A 22,107-nucleotide genomic window follows, 5' to 3' on the forward strand; every position below is an offset into this window, starting at 1 on the left:
GAGCATGCGGACATGTACATGTATATGCATGTAATTGTGAATGTGGGTGTACACTTGCACCTTAGATGACACATCGTATTAGAAATAGCGATGTTGTAAGATGAAAGAGACCGCGTATGGTGTATGACGGTAGTTACTCTTAGCCAAGAGTACGTGATACATCCACTTAACGTCAAATGCACATTGTAAATAAAGTACTTTGAGATATGTTAAATATTGCAAGAGTTGATGCTCAAAAGATTCAAAACTTTAACTTTGACGGTACAACTCCTTATTCTAGGTGTTGTTTTATTAATTGTAATAGATTATAGCGCTAATGCTTGTATAGTATATTAATATATGTTACACCAACTCATAAATATTAAATATGCGTGACTTTGTTTCTTAGTAATGGATGAGATTTAGAGAATAAATAAAATTAATTTTACAAGCCTTAATTAATTCTATCGATATTAGAGGCGCAAATTTTTTTTTTTTTTTGAATGTATAAATAATTATTTATCGGAATATTATTATCTTAATTTGAGTATTTATTATCAATATATTTTTCCAAAAATTCTAAACCATGTAAATAATTAAAGCAAAAAATTTATTGATGAAAATTAATTTAGCAGATATTTAATAATTTGTAAAATGTTTGTTACCAAATAAATTACGGCTAAAAAAATTGACATGTAGAAATTTTAAAAAATTGAAAATGCAATTTTTTAGAATTATTTTAATTGTTAAATAAAATTAAAAATTGGTTAAGTTACAGCTAACTTTAATGTCTTAATTTATTGATAGAATAAATTTAACAATAATCATCAATATAAATTCTAAAAAGATTTTTGTGAAAAATTAGACGATTAGCTTCAGCCGTCTTTTCCGACACAGATATCTAGCATATGTATTTAGTCTTGTCTAGTAACTAGTCAGTAACATATAACATGTTAATATATACAGGATATAATATACCGTGGGATTCAGCACATGATCCACAGATTGACACAAAATTATGTTGACGCCGGATCGGAGATATAGATGTCAGGAAAACATCTGGCTTAATGTAGTTGACCTCTCACAGAATATTCGGCTTTAAATTTACCAGTTGTCTCTGTCAGGTATCAAGTGTTTGTGTTAACGTCAAATACTTCTATAATTTAATGATTTATTGAAAATTTTAATGCGTTTTGCACCTAAATAATAGAAAAAAATCTATTCTTTTAACGTCGTATGATTAAATTTAAGAATAAAGATATTAAACAAGCAAAATCAAAAAGTGAAAAGATATCAAATTAAAGTAAGTATCCATGACTGCAGCAAGAGATTATACAAAGAAAAAGAGATAAGGAATAACTTTGAAATTAAAGAGAAAATATTTCCCTAGACTCTTTTACTTTTTCAATTTGCCATTGGAGCCTGGAAAAGGAGATTTTTTTCTCGTAGATCTCACTTTTAAGTTTTTTTTTTTTTTTTTTTTTTTTTTTTTTTTTTTTTATTTGTTCTCATTCTTATATAAAACGAAAAGCAAATTGCTCCTTGCCTCTCACCACTCCGACGGCTAGGTAGCTTATACTCAACTCCTATTCCGGATCTAATAGAATCGCCGGTTTCAAAGAGACAAAGGCAATTCACCCAGAAGAGGTGATATTGGGCATGATGGAGGAAATCGATTAAATGCAAATGCGACCTACCACTGGACACAGGCATATTGCCTTTTTAATACTTCAAAAATTGCTTTTTAAACTTTCGAAAATTATTATTTTGTTCTCAAAAATGTTCAATAAAAAAATAAGGCACTAATTTATTGAATTAAATTTTAAATATAAAAATGTCCCTTTGAAAAATATAATTAATCATTTTACTATTAAAATTAAAAAAGACTTGAAAGTTTTTAAATTTTTAAATCATCTAATTTTCCCACGGCTTAGCAGAACTCAATTATTTTTCTTATGTCTAATTTACTAAATGATAACATTTTAACCCAAAAATTTTTAAAATTTAATATTAATTTTTGTAATTATAAATTTTAACGGTACCCCGTGGCGCCGAAATCTCCATATATTATGTAAAAAAAATATTTGAGATCATAAATGTATGATGAAAAACGCAGTAGATCACGACTAATTGCTTGGGAATCGACAGAAAATGTCTAGACACTCTTTTCAACTGACACTTTGATTTCCTCAAAGTCGAGTCATTAGATACAGTCCTTCTAAAATTTTGACAGATTCCTTCACTTTCACTATTTCAAATGTCACATGTTACTCTCCACTGTTGATTTTATACTTTTCAAATTTATACAGACTATTATCCGCTTTGGTCTTTCATCATACCGACTTTTTAAATTTGATACTCTCCCAGTTAAAAAACTTGTTTTAAAATAACAAAAAATATCGCGATTTGTTACAGCTGAAAAAAAAAAGTTTAACGCTTGTTTTCATTCCTTGCTCCTTACGGTTGTAAAATTACGTTTTTCCTGGCTTCCGAACGGAAATTGAAGGTTTCCGGAAATAGGAAAAAGTTATCAGCGGAAAAATGAATGAAATTGATTTTTTTTATAACTTGCTTGGAGTATCGTCGTTAATAATCGAGCGGATAATTTGTGTCTATTCACTTGATACTTTTTTTTAATTATTTAATAATAATAATAATAATAATAATTACCTCTGAAAAAATTAAATTAACTATAAACATTGTAAAAAATTTAATATTAAAGAAAAAATAATTTATTGTAGCACACCTGAATTGATTTAGCTCCATTTACTTAAAAAAATAAATAAATAAGTAATAATAACCATAATAGTCTATTTTAGGATATTTCTGGTAAGTGGGCATGTAAATATATTTATAAGTAGAAGCTTAGAGCTTTATAAAGAATTTCTGACCTACACGAAGAAAAATATTTCCTTAATTCCTTGGCACAAGGTATAATCCACAGTACGTGATGTCCGGAATCCACTTGGATTAACAAGATAAATGTGTAATGTTAAAAGAGACCTCACACGTGAACGGAAATATCATCAAAGAGTAGTTATTCGGGGGGCGGAGGTAACTGTTTAATTTACTTTGGATTAATGACAAATTACTTGACAGATTTTAGAATTATTATCCATGTTTATAGGAATAGATATAAGCCATAATACTATATCCTATCGGTTTTTAACAATGTAATTATTTTACTTGATTGCTATAGTATTTTACACTTATTTCCGATTTATTATGAAAAGTTTACTTTTAAATAATTAATTAGATATCATAAATTATTTTATTTTTTATAGGAAAAATTTTTATTCATAAAATTGTAATTTTCAATTTTAATTTCAATAAATCAGCAGATAAAACATTTGATAATTTATTAATTTTTACTACAAATCAATTATAAAAAAAAACTTCTACACCTAATTTTTTTTTAATTTCTAAATCTTGAATTTTTTTATTAAAAATTATTCCATAATAATTTAGTTATCATAAAAATCCAAAAAATAACAGATTTCTGTTAAATTCAGTAAGACGGTAAAAATAATGAAAATTGTGGGAGTACTAGTAACGCCATCTGTGGACAAACTGAAGCATCTTTTACAGTAAGTTTTTTTTTTAAACTTTAACTTTTCGATATCGTTTCAAAAAAAAATAAATCTGTGAATGTAATTGATTTTATTGATTATAAAAAACAAGACTGATGGTTAATAAAACTTATTATAATTGATAACAGTAATAATATTAAATTAATTGTCTTAATAACTAATGTTCTAAAGTGATACATAAAAGTATCATAAATTATTTCTAAAGTTACCGACGAGTGTAAATTAGTTTTGTGAATGAAAAATTAGATGATTATAATTGGTTAATAGACAGTATAAACAATGGGGATTAATTATGCGACGATAGTACACAGTGAATTGATTATTTACGATATTCGCATGTACGTGACAAATTTTCCGAGTTTAAACGATCTTGACAAGTTGCTATTGGTTGAGGTTAGACTATTTCACAGAACAAAAACATAATTTATGATAGTAAAAAATCAAATTTATTGTCAATAATTAAAATGCAGAAATTACAAAAATAATGTGAAGAATAATTAGTAAATGTAAATCTGCAATCCGGTGTCAAAGTGAATCTTAAAATTTCAGACAAGGTAAATTGTTTAATATTTATTTAAAAAAAAAAAACGGAAAGAACAAGATTACACTGGATAACATTCCAGATTATACTGAGTGACATCTGGATTATAGTCATTGGCTTATTTCTTCCAGTAAAAACTCAGCTTATACTGCGTAAAATTCCACCGAATATAATCCAAGATTGTATAATGTATAATTTGGATTATATTTAGTAGAATCTTGGATTATACCTAGTGATATCTGTGCCACTTTTCTTTCTAGCGCTTGCGCATTTTCAAGAAATTTACGGTCAATTTTTAAAGATTTTTCTTTATGCTTATCGAAATTTTAATAAATTATTTAATAAATTTTTTTTAATTTACTCATACGCAGATCGATAAAATTCTGATCAACTTTCATAATTATTTTTTTAATATCCTTATTGTTAATTTCAATTTTTTAAGAAGCAATACAATTTTTTTTTCAGATTTAGGCATAATGAAACTAGAAAAAAAGTTGACGCTACAATATTAAGAATTAAAAATATATTTCCACTTATTATAACAATTACTTAAAAAATTAACAATCTAAAGATACTTTACACACACATAAAGAATGAAAATAACACATCAAGTTAACTCTAAACTATAATAAGTATAAAATAAATTTTTCTATTCGTTTATATAATTTCTCATTTATTTATTAAAAATCTAATTACATTCAATAAAAAATAAATCCATACATTTATAAACTATAAACACCGACAAGTAATAAAATCGAAAGATAAATATTAGCGTGAAATTTATAATATGAATTATAACCAGCACTTTTCGGACACTTGCAATTCCCGGCAATGCATACAGTATTATTGTTATTATGAAACAAAACAGAATTTGTGCGATTTTGCGTGTAAATTATTTCTGTTGGTAGTCTATTACCAACACTGTAGACATACTTCGACGATAATCTCATCGAACTTTTACCATCAGCACAATTATCCTTTAATTTAATATTCTCATTAACAACTAAATTAACGCTGACGTTCAAAAACACGCAGTTAATAATTTGTGCGTTCAAACCTTCGATTGGTATGTCGCCCGGTTTTTCAAATTCAAATGTCGAGTTTATAATTTCAATTGACTCAAAGTACGCGAAATTCAAATCACCCGCCACATTGCGTATTATTGTGTCGATTATTTTCAACGTTTTGCCTTGCCCGGAAAAATTAATACCGATCATTTGCTTTATTGAGACGTTGCGCAAAATGAAATTATCGATGCTTATATGGGCGAATTGTTCGTCGAATTGGTCGATCCGTGTGTCTTCAATCATTAATGTTTCTATGCTCGATATGCTTGTGAATGTGTCGTGAGTTATTATTGGTATTTTTTGGATATTTTTCAACTTGAATGTGTCTAATTTTTTGGATATCACAAAAGGTTCAAATTTTAAACTTCCGCTGATGTTTTGGATCAATATATGCCGAATTATTTGCGCGTTTGGCAGACTTGAAAAGTGTAGGTCGGCGAATTTGCATGATGTTATTGCTAAATATGACACATTTTCGTAGTTTATGTTGCTTGGAAGATTCAACTCCTGGAACAATATTAAAAAAAAAAAAAACTTATTTGTTTTTCGATATTTTTGCTTGAGAGTTTTTAAACTGGATAATTTATAATTCTCACATTTTTTCTCAATTATGTTTTTTAAAAAATGTAAAGTTTACGTAAATTTTGGTAAAAATTCAATTTTTCAATATTTATTTTAGAAAGCAACTTACTTGGGGAAAGTAATCTTAACATTTCTTTCTAGTTTAAAAAATTTAAACATGCGAGAGAAATTCAAATTATAGATGTCATATTAAACATAGATTAATCTTATCAAAATAAATTTTTAAAATTAATAAAAGATTTCAAATTATCTGATTCCAAAAATTATTAAGATTGTCTAAGCTAGTATTAAAAAATTTTCAAAAATATCTTACAATTTTCTACAATTTATTTGACTAAAATATAGATACATATTTAAGAAATGACCTTGTATCTTGTGAACTACTGACATTTTTAAAGATATAAGCTTACCCCGACATTACACTCGTCAAGACCTTTTATTTGAGTACCCACATCAATTTTTCATATATTTTATATATTTATGTAATTATATATATGAAAAATATATCAAAAATGCATGTGGGTACTCAAATGAAAGCTCTTGATGAGTGTATCATCGGTATGAGCTTATATCTTTAAAAATATCAATAATTAAGAAATGACCTTGTATCTTGTCAACTATTGACATTTTTAAAGATATAAGCTCACTCCGACATTACACTCGTCAAGACCTTTTATTTGAATACCCACATCAATATTTCATATATTTTATATATTTATATATATTATATATATGTATATATCAAAAATGCATGTGGGTACTCAAATGAAAGGTCTTGACGAGTGTATCATCGGGATGAGCTTATATCTTTAAAAACGTCAATATTTAAGAAAGTCCAGTGCAATTTAACAAAAATCATTATTCAATAAAGCAAAATTTGATTTATTAATCTAATATTAATAAGAAAAATTATTTATCATATGAATAAAAACAAACAAAAACAAAACTTATTGTCAAAAAATTTCTATAATTTTTTATTAAAAAATCCAATTAATTACCTCATTTCCATTACATTGACACTTAATAAGTTCTCCATGTTCATGATTACATGTCTCACTAATACTTTCACTATTAATTAACCCAGAGCAAGTCAAAATACTTAAAAATACACTTAAAATTTTCATATTGCAATTTTTTAATTATTCAATCAATAAACACAAATTATTGAATTAAGTATCAGTTATGTCTCCATAACAATCCGCGTATGCAACAATAATAACTTAAAAAAATATTCACTCGGCTCAATAGTGCCTTGAATTAAAAAAAATCTTTGATTAAGGAAAAAAAAGCACAACCAATTCCTGTTGACTTGATAAACTTGTGAATCACAGTCGTTTTCCTTACTCCGTGCAGTATTTGTGGCTCGTGGTTTGAAACAAATATTCCTGTCGGTTGTTAAAGATTGTCGGTGAATAGAAAAATTATGATTGACAGTTTTTTTACTCTGCTGTTGTGATAACAATGATTGACATGAACGGCGGCAGGATTCTATTGAATGAATTAAAAAATATAAATAATAAGTATTATAAATTCTGTTGAGATGCTTGCTACCGTTTAATTCTTCTGTTAATGGTTAATGGTGAATTATTTTAAGTAAATGGTGTAGGGACCCAAGAGACGCCGCATTATTACACCGGAAAAAATTTTGTAGGACCGGAACTTCGGATTGCTAGAGATTTTATCTACATACCCACGCATGTATACGTTTTTTAACATGATAATATAATTATTGCGGGTTTCTCAAGTGACATTCCCACCATACAAAAATGAGATAAAAATTATTCGATTAATTTTATAAATTCCATCAGGGTTGTCATTTTTTTTTACTCAAGAATTTTTAATTAAAAACTATGAATTCAATTTTAAAATTTAATTTTTTTAATTAAAAATTGATATATTTAATTTTAACAAGAATTATTCTTTAATAATAGAGTTAAATTTTTTTGAAATAAAAATCGTAAAAAATCTGATTTAATTTTTGTTCTATTGAATTTTTCGCAATCCTAATTTAATTTAAATGAAATTTTAGTTAAAAAATTATGATCTGAATTTGTAATATACATTTTATTGATTGTTAAAGCCTTGGGCAAGCGAATTTCTCTAAATTCATGACTGGCAACATTTCGTCAAACTAAAGTTCAACCTAGCGAAATTCAAACTTACCTCAGCTATTTTTTTGTTTGAGTATTATTAGATTGAACTGAATAGGACAAGTGTGGGTAATATTTCCAGTTTGTTCTCTTTGAAAATTTCTATTTCTTTTTATTGAAATTTTTTGTATATTAAGGTAGTAGTCTGGTAACTTATGCCTATTTTCATGACTTCTTTGGAGGGTGGTTTTTTATAGGAAAATAAAACTGAATTATCTTGAATATTTAGAGTGTTTTTATTTACATATTGAAAATATAAAAAAAAATTATTTGAAAAAATTTAATAGTTTATTACTATTATTATTGTCACTCGAAGTTGGAACCTCAAAAAAAATGCACGTGGGTGGCCCGGGTGATTTTATTTAGCTCTTGATGTTATCTGAAATCAAATATTCTTGATTATTCTTAATCTATAGACATGTCATTCTGGTCAGAACTACTGAAGTTAAATTTCAAGGGTAAATAACAAAATGGCGGACTTTGAAAAAAAAGTCCTTTTATTTTAGCAAAGAAAGGGTTGTAAAATAAAAAATTAGGGGTGAAAAAAATTCTCGTTAGTACCGACGAGAACTATAAGTGTGTAGAACAGCCTGTTAAAATTTGAAAGCAATCGGTTCAGTAGAAAAAAAGTTAGGACCCGGGCCACCCACGTGCATTTTTTTTTGAGGTTCCAACTTCGAGTGACAATAATAATAGTAATAAACTATTAAATTTTTTTTTATATTTTCAATATGTAAATAAAAACACTCTAAATATTCAAGATAATTCATTTTTATTTTTCTATAAAAAACCACCCTCCAAAGAAGTCATGAAAATAGGCATAAGTTACCAGACTACTACCATTAAATATTAATTTAAATTCTAAGTAAACGCAAAGCAAAAAAAATTTAACACTAAAAAATTATAAAATTATAAAGTTCAAATTTCTTTTACTAAATTTTGGAATGATTATAAAGTTTAAAATTTTTTTTTTTGATGACTGCGATGGATTTAAAACAATTTTTAATTACTATAAATAAAATAACAATTAACTAAATCCTCTAAATTCAATTTTTAAGAAATTTTGAAACAAAAAATTTTTGCAACAGCAATTATTTAAAACTAATTTTCAATGAATATAATAATTTTAACAAATAAATATAAAAACAAAATTTTAAGTTTAATGTGTATGTACAAAAAGTATTTTATCAAATAACAGTATTTGCATTGTAGAAATTACGGTAAAGTATTTACAATTAAATATTACAATTCCTTATAAAATATTCTCTTTGGTGTGAATAGAAGCACTTATAAATCTAAAATAAACAAGAAATTATGATGTATCATTAAACAATATGAAATTAAATTTTTTTTGAGAAGATATCTCTGATGTACTTTTTCCTATCGGCTGGAACAAGAGCCAACGGCGTGCATCCATGTTGATTAATAATATTTGTTAATCCGCCAGCTTTGATTAAATTACTGCATACATTCATTTGCTTGTCTAATTGAATGTTATTTGAAGCAGCTGCGGCCATGTGTAGAGCGGTGTTGTTATTGCGATTTTGGATATTGACTGCTTCTCGCCCATTCTTCATTAACAGAACCTACCGTCAATAATTAATTAATTAATTTATTTATTATAAGAGTACTTATAAGTAGATAAATTAGTTTTTTAGTACAAGATAGCTATTTTACACAGCAATGAGCAGAGAACTATAAAATATGAACAACAGAAAAAAATAGAGAAATGTAAATTATTAATTAAGAAATATAAATTAATTTGCATAATGTTTAGATTAATAACCGTAATTGTAATTTATATTAAGAAAAATTTTGTCTCTTATGTATGAAATTTTTTCTGCATTTAGATAAAATATAAATTTTATCCAAAAACATAAAAACCATTTTTTTTCAACTCTTAAAATTAAAATCTTTATTTTTTTCTTTCACAACATTTTTTATTATAAATGCGTCGTAAAAACAAGCAGAATAAAAAAACAAACTTTTTTTTTTATATTTATACCTTTACAAGCGCTGGATCACATGATACAGAAACAGCTAAATGTAACGCCGTATTTCCACACGTGCTTTCTTTTATTTTCGGATCTGCGCCATTTGCCAACAACAGTCGAACAACATTGACAGAATTAATCCCCGATCCTTGAGGATCATGTACTTCTGCTGCTACATGCAGCGGAGTTCGCCCTGTTAGCAAAAATAGCTCTTATCAATCAATATTTATAAAATTAATTAAGAAAAAAAAACAATTCTATTGAAGATATTTACAGAAAAAATTAAGCATACCTTTTACCACCTTATTGATTAAAATAATATTTATGTTTTGACTAAACTGATGACTATTTTGAGAATCCTAACAATAAAAACAAATAGTTTTATATAATTAATTATTGTACGTCTGTCTGTCAGCTAAAATTGTCTTTTTGCGGCAAGCAAATAAATAATTTATTTTTTTTTTTTAAGTAAATAAATATTAAATGACATCTATCAACAAAATTAATGATTATAATTTTTTTATTATGAGTTCTTTGACCTTAAAAAAATTTTTAAAAACTTTTAATAATATAATTATTTATTTAGTTTTATTAAAAAACTAGAAAATCAAAATATACCTTGAAAATATTAAAATAAATTTTATTTAAAAATTTTAATTGATAATTTTTATTTAATACTTTTAAAAATAAACACAAAATAAATGTTAAAAATTATTTAATATATACAAACTTAGTTTGCAATCGTTTAATAATAAGAAACATTATTTCTCGTTACAGATATTTATATCGTGAGGTGATAAAAAGTATTGTGAAAATTTTTGAAGTGAAACTTCTTTATCGACGTATGAGAGAAATTTTGTAGCAATGTAAAAAAAAATCGTCACAATTTTCCGTTACGCGCCATGTTGTTTTTTTTTTTATCAAAGTTCAGTATAGCGCCGTAAAGAATAAATCTAGTAAGCATTATTAATTCTAAAAACAATTAAAAAAACTAATCAAATGATAATTTAAAAATAAAACAAAACAATTATTAGTAAATAAAAATATGTATATGGACATATTTTTTAATTATTCGTTTCTAATGATTTATCTATTCATTTTGAATTCTATAAAATCATTGCATGTCTATAAGATTAACTGTCATCAAATAATTGTATTACTTTGAATAGATAATTCCAATTATTTACTCATAACTTGTGTAATTGAGTAAGTTGTTAAATATCTGCTTTGAATTATTTTTACTAAGTTATGGCATGAAATATGAATATTAAAGTTCTTTATTTAATTTTTGTAAACTGATTAACTAATTTTTAGATTAAATAATGGCAGAATCTAAAAAATGACAACAATGGTAATGACGATGAGATCATAAAATTGATGAATTACAATAATTATATCTAGCAACCTTGCAGTCACTATGTGACTGCCGTGACTTGTGAACTATAAATAAATAAAATTTTTGTTATTTTGTTAAATTGCACTGTACTTTTTTAACTATTGACGTTTTTAAAAATATAAGCTCATCCCGATGTTACACTCATCAAGAGCTTTCATGTGAGTACCCACATTCATTTTGATATATTTTTCATATATACATATACATAATACATATAAATATATGAAAAATTGATGTGGGTACTTAAATGAAAGGTCTTGATGAGTGTAGCATCGGGATGAGCTTATTATATCTTTAAAAACGTCAATAGTTCACAAGATACAAGGTCATTTCTTAACTATGTATCTAAATACTTATCATCATAAATTAACTACTGGTGAGAATGATATGAAACCTTAAAAAGGCACAACTTCAGGTCAAAACTTTTCCAACGATACCAAATTCAACTATAAAAACCCATTTTATCATATAAATACACTGGCCACAAAATTTCGCTTATTCTCTTAATAGTATAGATAAGAGCAATGATAAAATGAATTACTCATATTATTTGTATGCATGTTTATAATACTAAAAATAGCTTTAATTTAATCCGGAAAATTTTTTTTTTCTTAAGTCTCATCTACCCAATTTCTGTAAAGTTGTAAATAGTAAAAAAATGATAGGTCCTAAAGAAGTTTCACTTCTTACCTGTGTACTCTGGTACACACACATATTTTTTTCTTTACTTCTTTATTATTTCATTTTTGAGATACTCGGTTTAAAAATCAAGCAAAAAAATTCCTGAGAAATATTTAACAGAAAAAAAATTGAATAACCAATAAGAAGTTCAGTTAACTAATTAATCAAACATTAAATTATTTTTTTTTTCCTTAAATATCTTTGTATGTTAATTTCTTTTGAGATATATCTGACCTTTAGTAAAAAAAGTATTCTTTTATTAATCATCGATCATAATAAATTTCCTAGTAATTTTTTCTGACTTCTTAAAAAGAAAATCAATTTTTATTTTTAAAAATTAATCAAAATAGTTCCTTAAAAAAAATTATTCTATTAAACACTTGATTTTCAAACTGTGTCCCAATAAAATAAATTCAAATAATAAATTAAAAAATTTTGTCCTTAGTTTAAAAATAAATTAATAAAAAAATCTATTATTTGAATAATTTACCAGCATAATTAGACTTGGATAAATCAAAAACTGAATTTCCTTGGCTTGTTTTCAATGTCAACAATTCTTGAAGAATTGGCAAGTGTTTATCGCCATGTGCAACAACTGCGTGGATTAAAGTATCGCCCTGATAAATCGCATTAACAATTATCATCTTTACTTTCATAAAACAACAAATAAAACATCGAAATTGAAAATTTAAATTAACAAAACACGCCTACCCTTCTTCGATACAACTGCTGGCTTATATCAATGCCCGCTTGCATCATAACGGCAGCCAAATAACCCGTAACTTCAGGCATTTGCGGACAATTAACTGCCGCCAAATACAAGACATCTTCTTCGCGGTTATTTTTCAGCGACAGACCGTCGTCCAAAGTCCTGATTCTTTCTACCATTGGCATTAAATAAGCTTTCCATTTCTCCAATTCATGAGGATTTCCAACCAGACACATCAATAACCTTTTATTCAAATTATTTCGATTAAAAATATAAAATAATTCAATTCATTGAACTGTAATGTATAATTATCATCGATTACTCACGTATCTCCGTCCTTATCTTGCGCGGAGAGGTATTCGGTTGATTTTTTTAAAAGATGCCTCATTGCTTTTTCAACGTCCCTCGGGTCTAATTGATCTTTTAATTTTTTAGTTGCTGCCGTCTGGGGAAGGTTTAACGACGGCCATGGGGCTATATTTCGTAGAGAATTCCTTTTAAAAAGAACAAATTTTACATACTTTAGATAGTTTATGCTTTTTTAGTAGCTCCTTATTTTATTTTTAATTGACGCTTAATGTTTCATTGATTATTATTAAATTTTGGGTGTCAAAATTAATTTTAAATTTTGCAGAAAAATTTATTTTAATAAAATTGATTTTAATTTTTGCAGAAAAATTTTTAATTGATTCAAAAGCTTTAAAATTGGATTATAAATCAAATTAATTTCTTGTAATTTATTGAAAATTACCTTATTATTCAAATTATTTGTAAATTTATTCTTGTAGTGTATAGAATATAATTTATTATTATTTTATTCTCTCCACATAATATTATATAAAAATTGAAAATGGTATTCAAGTTATTGGTAAAAACTTGTTGTAATTTTAAACTGTAATTTAATTAATTTACGCATCACACAAGTGCTTAAAATGTGCATTTAAATTTAAAACGCTTTTTTTTATTTTTATTTATTGTAGTTTTCGAGGAAGTCGCAATAAAGTCGACGAAAAGTCCAAAAAAAAAAATCAAAAATGAATTTTGAAGAATTGATTCAATTAACTAAATAATTACAATAATATCAAGAACCTAGAAAAAAATTAATTTGATGCAAGAGAAAATTTCTCGAATCAAAAACCTAATTTTGAAGAATTTCATTGTCTTAATTTGAGTAAAAAAATTTTTAAATTACAAACTTTTTCTTGATTTGAGTAAATTTTGCTTAATTCAAGAATTTTTCATCTTGATTCAAGACAATAGTTCATTTTTTTACAGTGTAAAAATTTTAAATTATTATTAATTTACCTTCGATAGCGATTATGCCTAAACGAAGAAACAGTTTCAGGGATTTGAAAGTCATTGAACGGTATATTTTGTTGGGAATTCCATGAATTATTGAAGCACGGTTCACTAACAGATGGAGAAGATTGGTTCTCTGTTCCATACATCGATGAAAAGTCATTATATTCCGGGCTATAATTATTAACCGAGCCAGATGTTGAAAGCGACTCATTAGAATAATGTTTATTATTATGAATATTATCTTCGGCAAAACTCGACAGCAAATGTCTCTCCAATTCCTCCTCAAAATTCATTTCCTCTTCTGTATTCATCAAATTTTCCTGATAAATATTCTGCGTTATATTGTAGCTGGTTACCGCGTGAGATTTGTTAAAATCACCGTTCAGATCATTCTGAGCTGACGCAATAAGTGAAGCAGTGTTTCCCAGATTTATTCCTCCGTTATTAGCCACGGAGCAGAGATCATTTTTGTTTTCATTAAAATCATAGCGCCTTTTTTGATCCCGCGGCGGTGATGCCGCTTTTGAGTCGGGGGGTGTTACGACATTAAGTACCACTTGAATATTGTCATTAAGTACTCCAAATGTGTCAATATCATTGGGATTGTCAGTACTATTTACTATCGTGCTAGATGACTCACAGTTACCGTACCAAGGGGAAAAGTCAGCGAATTCAAATTCTAATTGATCTTTAACTCTCAGGTCCAACGATTGTTGGTAATTTGAGGGACTTGATGTGTCTCCAAAGGAATGATTCGATGAAGATGACGAGGAGAAGGATGTTGGTACTCGCCAATTGTTTAATCTCTGAAAAAAATACCTACATATTGTAATAATTATTTTTATTTTAACTTATAAGACATTTGTCATTACTTGCATTCGATTTAATTGTACAGATAGCTCAAAGCTATGACTCTAATGTGATAGGTAACGACTCTTATCAACCAGAGACGGTTTACTCCCACTAATCATCACTATCGCTGTAGTTTGACAGTAATTTGTTGAAGCAAACTAAACATTTTTGCGTCGTTTACGTAATTGATACGCGATTAGGACGTTAATTAATATGACCGGTTATCAAAATACAGTTATTTATTTTGAATGAAAATGTTTTAAATTAATTGAAGTTTTTGAGATATTAAACAAGAATGACTATTGAATAAATTTAATATTAAACAATTTTTTCAATAGATTTGACAGAGAAAATCAAATGTGTAAATTTATTAATTTTTCAAGGTAAAAAAAATTGAAACTCAATTATATGTAATCACCATAAAATTTTGAAAGCATAATTCTCAAATTAACCAAGATGATAATTAATTTAAAAAATTCGGATTGAAATTTTTTTCAAACTTTTTACGTATAACGTTGATTAATTCTTCTGAAAGGATAATATAAAAATCCGGTATTAGTATAAATGAAAATAAGCTAAATGATTAATTTTTACGAGTGGACTTTCGACTTTCGACTTAAGGTTAAATTATACTAAAATAATTAAGCTTATATTTTAATACGGTAATCCTTATAAAAAATCGTCACTTTTTTTCTAAAAACAGTAAAAAAATAAAATAAAACTAAATGAAAAATCTACTTGAATTGAATATTTTAATTCTAATTTTCGTGTCATTGTCATTAGATATATGATAACGATTCTAGTCTAAGTACTTTAATGCAATTCTATGTTATCTCTAGCTGAAATAAACCGCCGAGATTCTAAACTAATCTTTACACAAACTATTTTAAAAGAGTCAAATGAATTCATTGCATAATTCAGAATGTATCACACTAGAGGAAAATTCAAGATATGATAAAAAGTATTTCGAATTCACTGATAGAATAACTTATTAATTGTTAATAAATATTTAAAATTTCATTAAGCAAAACTAAGTCGTGATTATAAATGATCGTAACTTACATTAGAAAAATCCGGAGGACTTTCACTGGTAAAATGATTAGGTATTGAAGGAGAGCCAATATTAGCAGACGAACCAGGTGAGTGGGCCCGACTAGAAGCTCGACTGTGTGATCTAGAAGACATAACATTGTAACTGTTAGCACTGGTAGGTGAATCCGGCCAATTCTCACTAAAAACCGGCGAAGGATTAGTGTAACTCGAAACATCCGATTGCGCTGATTGAAAGCCCTGGAGATTCAACTTTTCGATGAGCGATTCTTCACTGGTCAGTGAATTTTCGTTGATGATAATCGCGGGAATCTGTTGTTTTTTCTAAAAACATGTTAAAACTTAAAATTATCCACACAGAAAAAAAATGTTCTTGAATCAAGTACACGGAAAAAAGTAAACTGTAATAAATAATAGTCGATTTATAATAAGTAATGATCAACTGCTAAAAATTACCATTTCAAACAGTAAAATCGTGATTTTGCTATTCACTTTATCGATATTTACCATTTAAACGTTATAATTTACTCTTTACATGGAAGAAAATACTATTTCAAACAGTAATATTCGCTGTGTTAATGTCTAAAATGTTAAAGTATAATAATTAACTATTCAGACTTTGATATTTATCATTTTGTACCTAAAAAATGGTCTTACGATATGTAAAAAGTATAAAATAAAGTTAGTAAATTTCTAATACAAGCAACGTCAATATTTACAATATAAAATGGTAAATTTTAAACGCAACGCTAAAAATCAAACTGTAATTATTGACTTGCTTGGACTGGTAAAATGTATATTTTAAAAGTATAATTTTTACTGTTTCAAATGTTAAATTCTCCCTTCTCTTTCATCTGAGTTCCCCTTCTCCTCATAATATGGACTATATATTGAAATGGCAATTTTTACTGTTTGAAACTGTAATTTTTTAAGATGAAAGAGTCGTTGTTTACTATAGTGACAGCTACTAATCACTTATTTTGGATATTAAATTATAAATTGCGGCTTTTATACTTTCTACATTAAGTACTGTAATATTTATATTTTTGCCACCCCGATGTCTGCTTTACTGTTTGAAACTATAAAAATCAACCGGAATCCGAGTGAATATTGCAGTTTACTTTTTCCGTGTATATAATTTTGAAGAACTTAATCTTGTTGATTTGAGTAGAAAAATTGTTGAACTAAAAATTTTCTTGATTCAAGACAATTTCCCTTTTCAAAATTATTTTCTTGGTTCAAGAATTTTTCTCTCGAATCAAGTTAATTTCTTTTCAGTCCACTGAATCTAAAGAAGCGACTAAACAAAACAATAAAATCACTTTAGCTTACATCACAGGAATTATCACCAGCATTCGTCTCGTCACAATCATAGTTATTCAAGATCCACTCGCTGTCACTTACATTCGACGAATAATTATTCGTCCCCTCTAGCTTGTCCAGACAAGGAATCAAGAGATCACTGTAATTACTGATGCTCATTATTTGCTGAGCTGTTGATTCAATGTCTAAGGAGTAACTTTGTTGCATGTCAGTTACGGAATCAGAACTACCGCTGAATTGACAGTAAGGTTTTCTTCTAGGTTGATTAGATAGAGGTCTAACTGGTCCCCTAACTCTAAGGTCGTCATCATTTTCCTCATTTTTATTCACATTTAACTTTTTTTCCTCTCTAGTTAAATTACTTGCTACAATTATGCAATTTTTATAAGTTGTATTTATTTTACTTATTTTTTCATCAAAATTATTATTATTATTATTTAAATTTTTATTATTATTAATAGCGCACAATTTTTTATCGTCATCAATATTATCCGAAGAAAATTTAAGCTCAACTATTTTTTCAATAATGTCATTAAACTTATTACCAGAAATGAAAGTTTCATTGGCATTGATCGCCGATCTGTCTTCAGTGTCACTTGAATGCAATTTTATTTCGTCACTATTGATCGTTATTTCACGGTCGTGCGGTAAAAGTTTAGATTTTACATATAAAGGCGCGTTATCACTGTCCACGGTATCAGAAGGCACTGATTGTTCAGAAGAAATACTAGATTCTGAGCTCGAGTGATGTGAAAGTTTTGATGAATTTATTTTTAGCGATGAATCCATTGATGGACTGAAAGAATGGATAAATTTTTATTTTTTATTTGGTATTAACATTGATAAATATTTATTTATTGATAGTCCGGATTGTTTTGTTTTATTTTTAGTTTGAGAAAAAAATTTATTAGTTGTTTATTAAAGCTTGAAATAAAAACCCTGATTTTGTTGTCAAAATAATAATATACGAATAAATTTTTTAGTTAATGTTTATAATTTACAATTTTTGAGAAAAATATTTTTAATAAAAATTATTAGTCGATATAAATAAAAAAAATTTTTAAAATATTTTTTTTCTTATCATAAATCCGCTGGAGAATAAAAATATTAAAGAAAATAATAATTAAAAAATTTACTAATTATTAAATTGGGAAAAAAGTTAATTTTCAAAGAAAATATATTTGTTAAAATTTAAAAATTTTATTTTCAAAGCTTATGATAAATATAGCGGCTAAAACCCTGACCAAATTACAAATTAACCTTTTAATTGACTTACACAGTAAAAAATTTTGTGTTAAAAATTTTTTCGTTAAATATTTAACACTTTTTTGTGTTAATTTATCATTTATTCTGTTGAATCAAAACAAAATAGTGTTAAATATTTAACAAAAAAATTTTTAACACTGTTTTGTGATGCAATAACGCAAAATTTTTTACTGTGTACATATCTACAATTTTATTTCTAAATTATAAAAAAAATCACTTACCTATTAGGCTGATAATTATTTTCAACATCACTCGAACAATTCCAGTGACAATCTTCAACTTCTTGTCGCATCCTAAATATTTAAAATCATTATAAAAATTATTAATTTAAAATCTATTTATAAATAAAATTTACATACTTGAATTTTATATTAAAAAAAAATATATAAAATCACTGTTTAATACAAACATATAAAATTAACTTACAATAATGAAAAACAACTGCATAAATTGTTTATTTATTTATTACTTCTTATTTAAAAATTCTCATATAAAAAGTTTAAATTAAATTCTTGATAAAGTGATACGACTGCAGTATTACTTTTTTATGCTAATTTTCCTACTTAGTTACAAATAAATTGTTTATCGATTAAACTTATCATATCTAGTGATAATTAGTCATGTCAATTATTTACCAACAATGTACAATAATACTTATTTTATCATAATTATCATTTTAATGTTATTTCAAACAAACAAAAGATTACATATTCATATGTATGCGCGTTTAGTTTAATAATATTTTCTATGTTACGATATTTATTTATTTTTTTTTTTTAACTTCCCGCAAAGAAAATTGAAAATTTTCAAAAATCGGGAAGTTATTGGTTTTACCCCGTTTTTCGAAAATCGAGTTTTCATCAGATCTCGACGTTTTGAGGTCCTAGGAAGCTTTCCTGACTATTCCCGCGAGGGTGTCACTATGTCTGTATGTATGTGTGTGTGTATGTAAGTATGTAAACCTCATAACTTTTGAACGGTTGAACCGATTTCATCGCGGTTGGTGCCATTCGAAAGGGCTTCGCCAAACTTAGATTTTCTGTTAATTTGAACCGATTCAGACCGATAGATTTTGAGAAATTTGGAGAAATCTAAAAAAAAGTAGGAAAAAAAATTTTTTCTGAAGTGGTTTTTTTGGGATAACTTTTAAACGGCTCAACCGATCGATTCCAAAAACTAATCAGCTCTCAACCTTGAAAAACCACGTCGATCCCCGCTAATCCGGTCAAAATCGGTTGATTCGTTCGAGAGATATCGTGAACGAAAGAAAACCGAAAAAAGTGTTTTTTCAGAGTTACTCCGAAATTTCTAGTTTGACCAATTGAAACTTAAAAATTATTTATAAGGCTTAAAAAACTACGTAGAATGCCGCCAACCGCGTAAAAATCGGTTCATTCATTCAAAAGTTATTGCGGTATGAACATTCAAAAAATAGTGTTCTATGAAACTTCTATCAGACTTTTGAGCTCAAAGAGCTCAAAAGCATAGAAAAGATATCTTTTTGAGCTCGGAGAGCTTAAAACAACACACAGATTGTACTTTTGAGCTCGAAGAGCTCAAAAAAGCGGCCAGGTATTAACGGAATTAGCGGGAAGTTGCAGGGATGGCCTTTAGGGTCAACCGTTTTCCTAATTTTTTTTTTTCATCTCAAACTTTGAATTACCATCTAGTATTATCTATGTTACAATAATAACAAGATAAAATATAAATAATTAGTTTATTTTGATAAATTCATAAAAATTACCATTTAAGCCATCAAAATAGATAAAAAAAAAATACTACTTAATTTTATTCTTAAAAAAATAAATATAATTTAAATATAAAATCAAAATATTTTTTTTTTCAATCTGTTTTTATTAAATCGAAGATTTAACCGACGTGAAAAAAAATATTTATTTTTGATAAGAAAAGTAAGCCGAGTTTAACAAATTTAATAACTAATAATAAATAATGTTAATAAAATATTACCTTATATATTTATCATTGATATCCAGATAATTGTATAAATTAAATTAATAAAAAATATATACGTTGTTTTTTTTAATTATTAAATACAGATGAGTCAAATTTTTGTTTATTTAATACGCATTGTTTTTTGCGAGTCAATATAAATCGGAAATAAATATTTCGGATGGATTTTTTAATAAAAATTTTATGATAGAGCATAATTTATTTAACAATATTTTATTATTATTATAAAAATTAATGAGATCAATGGTCACAATTTGTACACATGAGATCCCGCAAATGTTGTTAACTTAACTATAGATCGCGTTGAACTAACTCGCGGACTTCAGATTGCGTCGCGGACAATCTGAATTATTATTATTTTTAATTTGCATTTACAGCGTTGTGATATCGCTTTATAGTTATCATTTAGCTTTAAATCTTTTTTATCTTTCAAGCTCAGTGTGGCAACCTTGCTTTTTACACTTATTTTTCTTTTTTTAATTTAAACAAAAATAATATATTTTTTTGAATCGTTATCAAGTCGATTTTTATCTAAAAAAACTTTTAAAATAAATACGCAAACATTTAATTTTAATTTGCATCAGATAAAATAATTATTCATAAACAATAAATTGTTTATTATAATGCCAAAGATTTTTTAAATTAATAATCGATAATTAAATGTTATAAAAAAATTATATTAAATATCGAGAGTTAGTAGTAGTGGATCTACTGCGCATGCGCAGACCTATTAATTTAAGCCACGATGACGCAAACGTTGTTGAATGAAAAGTAGAAACAGGTTTATTGAAATTTTAAATAAAATGTTTACAAATTTAAATTATAAATGTAAAAATATACTTTTTTACGTACCACAGAACCTTGTAGTTAAATTTCAGACATTAGGAAGTGACAATCTCTAGGCTTAATCTCAGCTTCCGATTTATAAGTATTAATTACCGGCAGTCGTGGTTTTCCGCAAATCCTCATCCTTTTTTTTTTTATTTATTCGCACAATATGTTTGTTATCTAGATTAATTATTGAAATAATTGTGTATATAATTTTTATACTGCAAAATTGGCAATTTTAATCGTAGATTTGTTCGTATGTTTGTAAACAAACTGAAGTATCATAACAAAACTCATCACCTGCATCTAGCGATTACAAAATGTGGGGATAATTATCGTGAAGTTATTTCTAGTCGGCAATTACTTCGTCGAATCATTTATTATGAATCACTCATTGTTGAGCGTCATTATATTAGAAATAATAAGTTTTTTTTTATTAAAAAAAAAAAAATTTATTATCTTGATTTATTTATTTTTTTGATTTATGATAGTACTCTTGACAATAATTCAATACATCTGATTTATCTTGAAAATTTTATTTTTTATCTAATCACGCTAGAAATTTTGAAACTTTAAAAATTTACCGAAATCATCCTAATCTTTTTTAGATTAAACAGCCGGTCTCTAAGATTGCAGCTTTATATTTTTCTTCTAAACAAAAAAAAGTTGCTACGTAATAGATTTTTTATTTATGTAAATTTGTTAGAAAATAATAAGAAAGTATTTTCAAATTTAATTTATTTTATTGATTTAATAAAAATGAATGCTTTGTATTTTTTTTTAATTAATTATTTTATAAAATAAAAGCAAATTATTTTGTAAAACT

The 22,107-nt window shown here is 26.4% G+C and overlaps 3 protein-coding genes across 8 annotated transcripts in view; 1 reads left to right on the forward strand and 2 right to left on the reverse strand.

The window, feature by feature from the left end:
* The first annotated feature begins 3,672 nt into the window (after positions 1-3,672).
* Positions 3,673-22,107, forward strand: part of LOC123266636 (dynein axonemal intermediate chain 7-like) — a 41,550-nt gene continuing 23,115 nt past the window's right edge. For all 3 annotated transcript variants that reach the window (XM_044730963.1, XM_044730964.1, XM_044730965.1), the window contains exon 1: positions 3,673-4,123. The gene's annotated coding sequence lies outside the window, so the exon portion shown is untranslated. The remainder of the gene's footprint in view (positions 4,124-22,107) is intronic.
* On the reverse strand, positions 4,776-7,344 carry LOC123266638. Of its 2 annotated transcripts, XM_044730968.1 has the most exons (3): positions 7,311-7,325; positions 6,758-7,247; positions 4,776-5,684 (listed from the first exon to the last, which is right to left on the reverse strand). In XM_044730968.1, the coding sequence occupies exons 2-3, from the start codon at positions 6,881-6,883 to the stop codon at positions 4,833-4,835; spliced, it is 978 nt and encodes a 325-aa protein (XP_044586903.1). In that variant the 5' UTR covers positions 6,884-7,247; positions 7,311-7,325; the 3' UTR covers positions 4,776-4,832. The 2 variants fall into 2 exon arrangements, with proteins under 2 accessions (XP_044586903.1, XP_044586902.1); XM_044730967.1 differs by having other exon boundaries at positions 6,758-7,344.
* On the reverse strand, positions 9,050-21,518 carry LOC123266635 (putative uncharacterized protein DDB_G0282133). Of its 3 annotated transcripts, none has more exons than XM_044730960.1 (11): positions 21,306-21,517; positions 18,704-18,775; positions 17,226-18,012; positions 15,906-16,217; positions 13,995-14,797; positions 13,016-13,183; positions 12,692-12,932; positions 12,471-12,597; positions 9,915-10,096; positions 9,284-9,495; positions 9,050-9,204 (listed from the first exon to the last, which is right to left on the reverse strand). In XM_044730960.1, the coding sequence occupies exons 2-11, from the start codon at positions 18,772-18,774 to the stop codon at positions 9,162-9,164; spliced, it is 2,946 nt and encodes a 981-aa protein (XP_044586895.1). In that variant the 5' UTR covers position 18,775; positions 21,306-21,517; the 3' UTR covers positions 9,050-9,161. The 3 variants fall into 3 exon arrangements, with proteins under 3 accessions (XP_044586895.1, XP_044586896.1, XP_044586897.1); XM_044730961.1 differs by lacking the exon at positions 21,306-21,517 and adding an exon at positions 20,451-20,512; XM_044730962.1 differs by lacking the exons at positions 9,050-9,204; positions 9,284-9,495; positions 9,915-10,096 and adding an exon at positions 10,186-10,262 and having other exon boundaries at positions 21,306-21,518.

The sequence above is a fragment of the Cotesia glomerata genome, linkage group LG6, assembly GCF_020080835.1.
Source record: "Cotesia glomerata isolate CgM1 linkage group LG6, MPM_Cglom_v2.3, whole genome shotgun sequence".
In the NCBI taxonomy this organism is placed as follows: Eukaryota; Metazoa; Arthropoda; class Insecta; order Hymenoptera; family Braconidae; genus Cotesia; species Cotesia glomerata.